General features: G+C 37.0%; 1 protein-coding gene across 1 annotated transcript in view; it reads left to right on the top strand.

The window, feature by feature from the left end:
• Nucleotides 1–9,051, top strand: part of egflam (EGF-like, fibronectin type III and laminin G domains) — a 42,286-nt gene extending 33,235 nt beyond the window's left edge. The window contains exons 11-22 of the mRNA XM_015374275.1: nt 383–549; nt 2,123–2,312; nt 3,102–3,227; nt 3,642–3,885; nt 3,973–4,084; nt 4,616–4,732; nt 5,315–5,495; nt 6,432–6,510; nt 6,643–6,786; nt 7,556–7,639; nt 7,746–7,849; nt 7,945–9,051. Of these exons, the coding sequence (XP_015229761.1) occupies nt 383–549; nt 2,123–2,312; nt 3,102–3,227; nt 3,642–3,885; nt 3,973–4,084; nt 4,616–4,732; nt 5,315–5,495; nt 6,432–6,510; nt 6,643–6,786; nt 7,556–7,639; nt 7,746–7,849; nt 7,945–8,096 (1,700 nt within the window). The 3' untranslated portion in view covers nt 8,097–9,051. The remainder of the gene's footprint in view (nt 1–382; nt 550–2,122; nt 2,313–3,101; nt 3,228–3,641; nt 3,886–3,972; nt 4,085–4,615; nt 4,733–5,314; nt 5,496–6,431; nt 6,511–6,642; nt 6,787–7,555; nt 7,640–7,745; nt 7,850–7,944) is intronic.
• The last annotated feature ends 430 nt before the right edge of the window (nt 9,052–9,481 follow it).

The raw sequence follows: 9,481 nt of genomic DNA, 5'->3' as shown, positions 1-9,481 counted from the left end.
CTGAGTTGCCGCCATGTGATTGGCTGCTTAGAAATTAAGTGTTAATGAGCAGTTGGACAGGTGTACCTAATAAAGTGGCCGGTGAGTGTAATGTATAATAATGTGTTTATAGATATGTTTTCCAATATAAACAAACCGAATGGCTATTTTTGGTTTAATTCCTGTCATAACCTAGTGGTGCAATAAGTAAATCATGCCTGTCTGCAAAATCAAATAAAAGGCAGCATGAAAACTGTGACGCAAAATCCAGTTTCTTATTGTTGGTGAAAACATTATTGTTCATTTATAAATCAAATTATTATATTACTGTACGATGAAAAAGGATGAGGCCAACTGCACATGAACAGACTGTAAAGATAATATTTATTATGTGTTCTCACAGGTTTTTGTTTTTGGCTCTTCAGGTTTAACTGCGGCACAGGTCCTGCACATATAATCAGTCAGAGTCCTGTTGTTCTTGGTCAGTGGCACATTGTTACTATATTCAGAGATGGCACAAGTGGCTGGCTACGTATGGACAATGATAACCCCATATCCGGGCACTCACAGGTAACAAAATGCCCTAGAATTAACAAAACGGAAATCTTGTTTACAGTGCCTTGCAAAAGTATTCATAACATTTGACTTTTTCACAACAACCACAGTGTACAATGTATTTGCTGAAAATTTATGTAATAGAGCAATGCAAAATATTTTGACATTAGACTTGCATGGGACATAGGTGGTGGAAACACTAATCTCAGTAATCCTCTAAATAGTTTTAATTGCTCATTGGAGTTTGAAGCTGTCCTGTTTTGGAGATGAGCCAGACTTCAGGCAGACTTTTACATTTCAGGACCTGGTTGGGTCATCAGAGTTTGATTCCTACAAACAGGAATTGGTTCACAGTGGACAGTGTTGTTGAGCAATGGCGTAACGACACAACAATAGGCCCGTAAGCAACATTATCTTGGTGGGCCCCATACAAAGTACAACACCCTGTTCCGGTTCATTGCGGTATAAATAAGGTCCGGTCAGACAGACTAGCATCAGGTGGATAAAATAGGAAGTTTTCGCACCATTACATCTGCAGAGAGACGTCCTAGTCCACAATTGCGTAGGGGACCTACCAGGAGTCAGTGACAGGGCCCCTAAAAGGTCGGGGGTCACAAAGCAACTGCATACTCTGCTTACCGATATTAACGCCATTGTTGTTGAGGATGGTGAAGGGGATGCTCTTCAGATCAGAGGTCCTTCCTGATTTTTAGTTGGTTTAGCTTGATGGTTCTGATTGCACAAGTGCGCTAGTTGGTCTCCTTAATGTCTCAGTGCATATTCATTGTGGTCTTGGATCAGATCAGTGCTAGTAGTGATTCGTGTACACGGAGAAGAGGGGTGGAGAGCAAACACACTCTTAGGGGATAAGTGTGGGTGTTTTTTAGGCGGGAGAGGATGTTCCTTATGCTTACTTGCTGCTGATGATCACTCAAAAAGGCTGGTGATGCAATGACTGGGAGAGGCTGCCATTGTGAGCTGGGTGAGCATCTGATGAAGGATGTCCAGCATTACGGTGTTGAAGGCTTAGCTGAAGTCCACAAAAAGGATTTGGCATATATATCGCTGGGTAGTAAAGGTGGTGCAGGACAAAGTGTAGGCCCAGCTTGACTGCATCGTCTGCTAACCTGTTTACACGGTATGCAAAATGAATATTTTTTTCAATTCTAGACAATGAATTGAAAAACAATGAACAGTTGCCCATGTGCTGTTTTGAAAAATGTCAGATTCTAAATTTATGCCTCCCAGAGTTTTTATTTCACGTGTGTAAAATCTTTTAAAAATCATGCTTTATTTTCCTTGCACATCATAAATCCACTACTTTGTATTTGTCTTTAACATATTTCTCTGAAGATTTAAAAGAAGAAAAGCATACAAATACTTTTGTGAGGCACTGCATATAATGTATCCCTGGAAGAAATGCACTGATGAAGCCAATTTTTGCTGTCAGAGTTAAAAGCAACAGATTTGTCATTAGTTGCTAAAAAATATTGGATTCTTTGAAATTAGTTTGTCCTTAAAAATTATTCTGTCCTTACTGTGAAAGAAGACGAGGCACAAATTGTTCTCTTTAATTTTGTTTTTTCAGGGTCAATACACTAAGATTACTTTTCGCTCACCACTGTATGTGGGTGGATCTCCGAACACTTACTCGCTGGTCAGGGCGACAGGCACAAACCGTGGCTTTGTAGGCTGCATCCAGAGTCTGACCATCAACAGCATGGCTACAGACATCAGGCCGTGGCCTGTGGGCAAAGCTCTGAGTGGAGCTGATATAGGTGAGGGATGCATAGTGTCCTCATTTTCTTTTCCTGTCTGCTTCTTCATCTACACCACGGTTTATATATTTTTCTCTGTATACTGTAATAGTTGAACAGATATCTGTGGATGAAACAATAGCAAGGACCTCATTTAGGAACTAAAAATAGACTTTGTTTAAAAATCGATCACATCATCTAAAGATTAATATATCATCAATAGTATTTTAAGGATAAAAGCAACATTTATTTTTAAAAAACAATGTAAGAAAATACATTTTAAAGAAAAGAATTTGCATGGAGATAAAAAAGTGTTGTTTTTCTGCTATCTATCGATAATACATATTTAGTAGATTTGATGTAGAATAGAATAGCATGAAACATTACTGTCATTACATTGTTACAAATACAAAGCAATGAAATTCACACTCTGCATTTAACCCATCCCTTGGGGGAGCAGTGGGCTGCCATTGTGCAGATCAGTGTGGGGGTTAAGGGTCTTTCTCAGGGACCCAGAGTGGCAGTCTGTGGGAGTGGGGCTTATATTTAGAACCTTTGAGTTCCAAGTGCAATGCCCTAACCACTAGGCCTCCACTCCCCACCAAATGTACACAGAGCATAATAAATCTGATTAACAAAATAATTGTTTCCTTTTTCATTGATACCAAAATATGATATTAAATAAAGTTTATAAAGATAAAAGAATTAAATATAGTGAATTATCCAATCTTTTAATTCCAGTATAAACCGGAACTTTTTTTTTCATGTTAAATGTAATGATTTATGAAGGCATTTGTTCTTATTTGAAAGGTGAGTGCAGCGACAGTGTGTGTGACAAGGTCAGCTGTGCCAATGGTGGATCCTGCTTTGCCAACCGCGCTGATGGCTACATTTGCCTCTGTCCACTTGGCTTCAAGGGAGCTCTTTGTGAAGACAGTGAGTTAACAGCATTGCTCTTTTCATAAAGAACACACAGGTATTATTTACGCTGCAAGCTCTTAATGATCTTTTAAAATGAAAAAAAAGAACAAAAAAGGACAAAACAGCTGTCATGTTGGTTTTTTTTTTATATAATTACTCCACATTTCAGGAGCAAATTGAAGAAAATGAACTGAGATAGGGATTATTACTTTGAACATGATTGTTAGGGGATTGATTGCATTTAAGAGCAACGTTCTAACAATTCACCATTTCACTTTCTTTCATCCAGCACATTTCACATACTTGATTTTCTCCTTCAGTTCACTTTTTTAAACCTTTTTTAAATCTTAAGGTTTGCTTATGTTTCTTTCCAGCTCTTGCTCTTTGTTCTTAGCTGTTATTTTCTCATGTCCTCTTTTAATCCCTCAGGTTTCTCTCTGTCTTCACCACTTTTCAATGAAACTGTGTTTTCATATGCTGTCCTCCCGTGGCCTCAGTCCCCCCAGAGTTACCTCTCCTTCATGGAGTTTGAGGTGACATTCTGGCCATCCGTGCCCAGTGGGGTGCTACTGTATAGTGATGATGCAGGCAGTAGAGATTTCCTGGCTATAAACATGGTGGATAGATATGTGGAGTTCAGATTCGACTGTGGTTCTGGAGAAGCTGTAATACGGTAATGTTAAAATGAACTTTTGTTTCCTTATCTGTCACCTTCTGCTACTGATTTCGTACTATAAGTGTGTATTTATCTGTGGTGCAGGAGTGAGGAACAAATAAGTCTGGACTCGTGGCATGAGTTGAGAGTATCTCGCACTGCTAAAAGTGGGATCTTGCAAGTAGACAACCAAAAGCCAACTGAGGGAATTGCTGAGGTATTTCTCAAATAACTTAATTGAGTGAAAAAGTATGTGTCGGAGAGATAATTTATTTGGTTTTTAATTTCAAACTTCTAAAAGCATCAATGCAACATGAGTTAAAAAGTTTGCATATCATCAATCTTCTGTTTCCTGATTGAACTAAAAGAAAATGAAGAAAATGGTCTAATATCTTTGTTGTTTATTTAAACGTATTTAATTTCATAGGCAAAATTTAAATATAACTGCAGAATTTGAATGTTTCAAAGACATTTTTTATATACCACGCAAAAGCTGCCTTGCTTAGTCTTCTTTAATCTTCCTTTGCAGATAAAGCAATTTATTGTATTTTGTAAATACAGTGAAACATTCTTAATTCCTGAGTTTTGATGAATTAAAAATGGATTTCATATTTTAAACCAATTATATAAGCAAAAACCTACTGATGTATTTATGTAAGCATACTTATTTGTGAAGAGAAGATAAATAACATTTAATTTGTATTATTTCCTGAGACATAAATCAAACATCTCTATATCTCCTACTTAGGGAGCCTTCACACAGATCAACTGCAGTTCACCTCTCTATGTTGGTGGAGTCCCAGATTACGAGAAAACCAAGAGGGCAGCAGGCGTTGTAAAACCTTTTACTGGAATAATTCAAAAGGTCAGTGACTCTGCAACAGTTAAAGATTCTATCTATCTATCTATCTATCTATCTATCTATCTATCTATCTATCTATCTATCTATCTATCTATCTATCTATCTATCTATCTATCTGCATGCATAATTTTTAAAAATTAATCTCGCTGTAATCTTGGAATTATCAAGATTAAAATGGCTCATTTGAATTTGGCATTCATGATATGTTTATCGTACTCAAACATTATAGTTTGACGAACACAACTCTTCACCTGAACTAAATCAGTGCTTTGGCTCAGCCAGCATCTTTCACATTGGCTAAAGGATGCTTTGCATTTAGGTGGTACTTGAAACTGGAAGAACTAAAGACTTGTCAAAGTTTCCATTGGGATGCTTCTTAAAATTAAAATTCTCTGAAGCAAACCTGGTGGCTTTATAGCTGCATCCATGTCAGCACGTCACGTTCAATGTGGTTATTTCACAGTAGGCCTACACAGGTTGGAAGGCTGATTCATTCTCACTTTTGGTCTTCGACATGTGTCAGCTTTCACACATGCCAAAACATCCTGCTTCTTTAACTGCTTTGTATATGGGTTTCCTTCCTAGCTGATCCTAAATGACCGCAGCATGCCAATCACTGTGGGCTCTGCTACTGGCATAAATATTGAAAACTCAGCTCACCCCTGTGTGGAAAGTCCCTGTGCCAATGGAGGGACCTGCAGGCCAAAGTGGGACCACTATGAGTGTGACTGCCCTCTAGGTTATGATGGAAGGCACTGCCAGAAAGGTCAGTAGTAGGAAATAAAATGTATAATCCATGGATGAAATTTTTTATTTCAGAGGTGGGGGGATGGAAGTATTTTTTAATATAACTAACTTTGACCATCCAATCACACAAGAAAAGACGGTGGGCCAATCAGGAGCTTGTTGGTGGTCTAAACTCAGGGAAGCGGGCTTCGGCTTGTGTTGAGGTTGTTACGCTTGGTCCTAGTGCCTGACGATTGTCTGTGTACTGTAGTGAAAAATAGTTATTCAACAATAAAATCCTGCAACAATAAAAAATCAATAAAAAAAATCAATAAAAAATAAAAAAAATTATGTCCATGGTCTATAAGTCTGTTTGGTCTATGTTGGTTGGATGCTTTTAATGGATGATAGAGTAGGCTAAAATAAACAGCTGCTGAAAAATATCCAGGTTGTTTTAATTGTTAAAAGGTGAAGAACATTATATTTTATTGCACTGTGATAAGATAACATAAACCTCTATATTTTAATCAAATCACTGAAAGAAATAAATCTTCAAGTTTGATTTTTGTTGCTTTTCCACTATAAATAAATACAGAGCAAAAAAGCAGAATAAAACTGTTTTAAATCAAAGAGGATTTAGGATTAATCATATTCAAAATAAATAATACAACATACAGTACGTTGTTAGATAACTAATTTCTTCAAATTTCTCTGTACCTTCTTTGTTTTTATGCTTTCTTCAGAGTGTGGGAATTACTGTTTGAACAGTAAGTTTTCTTCTATACACCAAAAACAGAGATAAACTTTTACGTCATTTAGTTTGAATTAACTGTACATTGCTCCCATTGCTCCCATTATTATTTTCCACTTATTGACAGAGTAGCTTTTAGTCATCTAGTTTAGCTAGTAAGTAGATGCATGCATATACTGCCACCTTGTGTTCATATTAAGTTATTACTTAATTCATTTCTCCCAGCTGTGACTGAAGCCATAGAAATACCCCAGTTTATTGGCAGAAGTTACCTAACCTATGAAAACAGAGATATCCTGAAAAGGTTGGTGGTATTAAATCTAATACCTTTCTCTAAAGTATCATTACTTTGTTTTCTCAGTTTAAAGTCTTAAACTGCTGAAAATTATATTGTTGATTTGAATAAATACTGCATATTTTCCCTTTCTTATTCCAGAGTGTCTGGGTCCAGGACAAACCTGTTCATGCATTTTAAAAGCACAGCCAGGGATGGTTTGTTGCTCTGGCGTGGAGACAGTCCGATGAGACCCAACAGTGATTTTATTTCCATGGGGCTTCAGGATGGAGCTCTCATTTTCAGGTGTTCTTTCCAAAGCTTTTCTGGAATAAAAAGAAGAACTACCTCAAATGAATAGCATAAGTTTCTAAGAAATTACATTATACTTAATTAATTAAAGTGAAACATGACAGCCAAGATGCACTGCAGAGTATTCCCAAAATTGAATCAATTGGTGGAATTAGGGACTGAACTAACAGCCCTGAGATTAAAGGACAAGCTTTTTGTCTCCTACTTTTCTCCACATGACAACCAAAAACCTCAGTGACATGTATTCATAGACAGCGTCCTCAACCTGAGGCTGTGTAAAACTAACCTGATGAAAGCGCAGTCTTGTGCCTGCCTTGTCAGCAGTTTGTGGGGAGAGGACTTAGTGGCGCCGATTTATCAGTTTGCATTAAGGCAGCCGTGACAAGAGGCTTTCCACCATCAGTGTGTGAAAGGGTGAATGACTGAACAGTTTGAAGCGCTGTTGGCTCCTTAGACTGGATAAAAACATTGGACTGTCTGCAGTTTGTAAAAAAAAGTTTTATCATCAATGCTTGATATTCCCGTTGATCTATCATACTATACACCCAAATAAAATGGATTAACTTGTAAGTTTATTGGAAATCTGGAAAATTTGAATAAAGCAGATTTTAGCTGTAAAGTAAAGTTTGATCCCAAAATAATAGCAGATAAAAACAATAGCAATTATACGGACTTTTGGAAAAAAAAAAAAAAAAAGATCTAATAACACAAACCAGAAGAACATGTTCAGCTACTAAATTGTATTCTTGCATTTCTGTTGTAGTTATAACTTGGGCAGTGGTGCGGCTAACATTGTTGTCAATGGAACATTTAGTGATGGAAAGTGGCACAGAGTCAAGGCTGTAAGGTAACATATAAATAAGGAAAACCGTTTTTATGCATTGATGTATTTTTGACTATCATCATAATCATATTTTGCTCAAAAATATGTTTGGCTAATTTATTTTTTTTAGAGATGGCCAATCAGGAAAGCTGACGGTTGATGATTACGGAGCCAAGACAGGAAGGGCACCTGGCAAGATGAGACAACTAAATATAAATGGACCCTTATATGTGGGTAGGTGGTGTATATCCTCTCAACATCACTATTGTTTCCTGTAATTCAATATTTTCCCCTTTTATTACTTGCTTTAATTCACATTTTAACTATAGGTGGCATGAAAGAGATCGCCCTTCAAACAAACAGACAGTACCTGGGGGGACTGGTGGGTTGCGTGTCACATTTCACGCTCTCCACTGACTATCACTTAGCTTTGGTAGAGGACGCAGCTGATGGCAAGAACATCAACACCTGCTCCAACTGAAGGATTTTTTTCACAAGAGGCTCAATTTTTAACATGTTTTCCAACTAGATCTGTCAACCTGAATCTGAGTAAACCAAAGCAGTAAAAATTAATGTGTTTATTTTTTATTATTTTTTTATTAGATTAAAGGGTGTGCGTTGAGGGCACCCTGAAAATAAGAACAGTTATGTCATATGAATGTTCTCATGATCTCTCTGCTGAGATATAGTTTATTGTAATTTTTTAAAACTTACTGTTCTGAAAAAAAGCAGACTTCAAAGGCACAAGTGCTTTGTCTAAAGACACGTGTTGGTGGTCAATTATGTTCTTTGTAAAAATTTAGCAAATATGTCAATCCATGAGGGAAAGAAAACTTTTTTGGGAGACAATTTCAAAAACATGTTTACTTTCTTTGAAAGCCTTCTTTGATTGCTGGAAGAACCGAATTACACAAATGGAGAAAATTCACCATGAACTTGAGCAGCTGACAAAACCTTTTTTCCAGATTTTATTTTTGACCCTTTAGGACATTTGTTGTCTAAGGTGTAATAGTTGTTTTCTTGTATGAAGTGTTTTGTCATTAGATCCGTACATTTTGTAAAGTAACGTTTTATCATGTTTTTATTTTTAGAGGGTTTAGTTTTATACAGTAATGAGGTCAACTGCTTGTAAAAGTCCCCCCTCCCTCCTTTAGCCTACTTATCCTTCATTTGGATCTTTCAGGTTTAGTCACATGAAACTCTGATCTGGACACATGGTTTATTTTGGTGGGAATGTGAGAGGTATTGCTGTCACATGACAAACCACATTTAATAAGTTGTCCAGCCATTAAATTTCATTTGTTATACTGTCTTTGACACTAGTAAAAAAAATCTTATGTAAATGTTGCATCTATATATGATTCTAAGTATTTTCTTTATGCTGTAAAAGCACATTTACTTTTCAAATACAGTGTAAGGCTTGTCTCAATTTAGATTAAGACTACACCATGGATGGTTCTGTAGGCTCATGGGCGAGTCCAGAAAGTTTCACTGTACCGAATATTTTTAGCATGCCAAAACATCTGTGGGGACATCATGGTGGCAGCACATGCATGGAGCATGGAGCAGACTGATAGCAGCCATTGAAACTTGCCCTTGATGTGTTAGCGCCTAGAATTTTAAAGAAATTGGTTATATATTGGTATATAATATTGGTTAAAGGCTACAACACAATCGCTCTCAATTTGAGCTGTCATTGCTTTCAAGTATATAACACGGTGACACATTTGCTCCACACGTTGCCTCAAGTTGAAACCAAAATAAGCAATTTCAATTAACAGAGGCCTATCATCACGTCAATTGTTTCCAGAGCCCAGTAGATGGCATGGACAGAAGACAGCTGCTCGCATTAGAGAAGCCTGCACA

This window comes from Cyprinodon variegatus, unplaced genomic scaffold (assembly GCF_000732505.1).
Source record: "Cyprinodon variegatus isolate N-32 unplaced genomic scaffold, C_variegatus-1.0 Scaffold100, whole genome shotgun sequence".
NCBI classification, from domain to species: Eukaryota; Metazoa; Chordata; class Actinopteri; order Cyprinodontiformes; family Cyprinodontidae; genus Cyprinodon; species Cyprinodon variegatus.
This window is presented reverse-complemented; position numbering and strand designations above follow the sequence as displayed.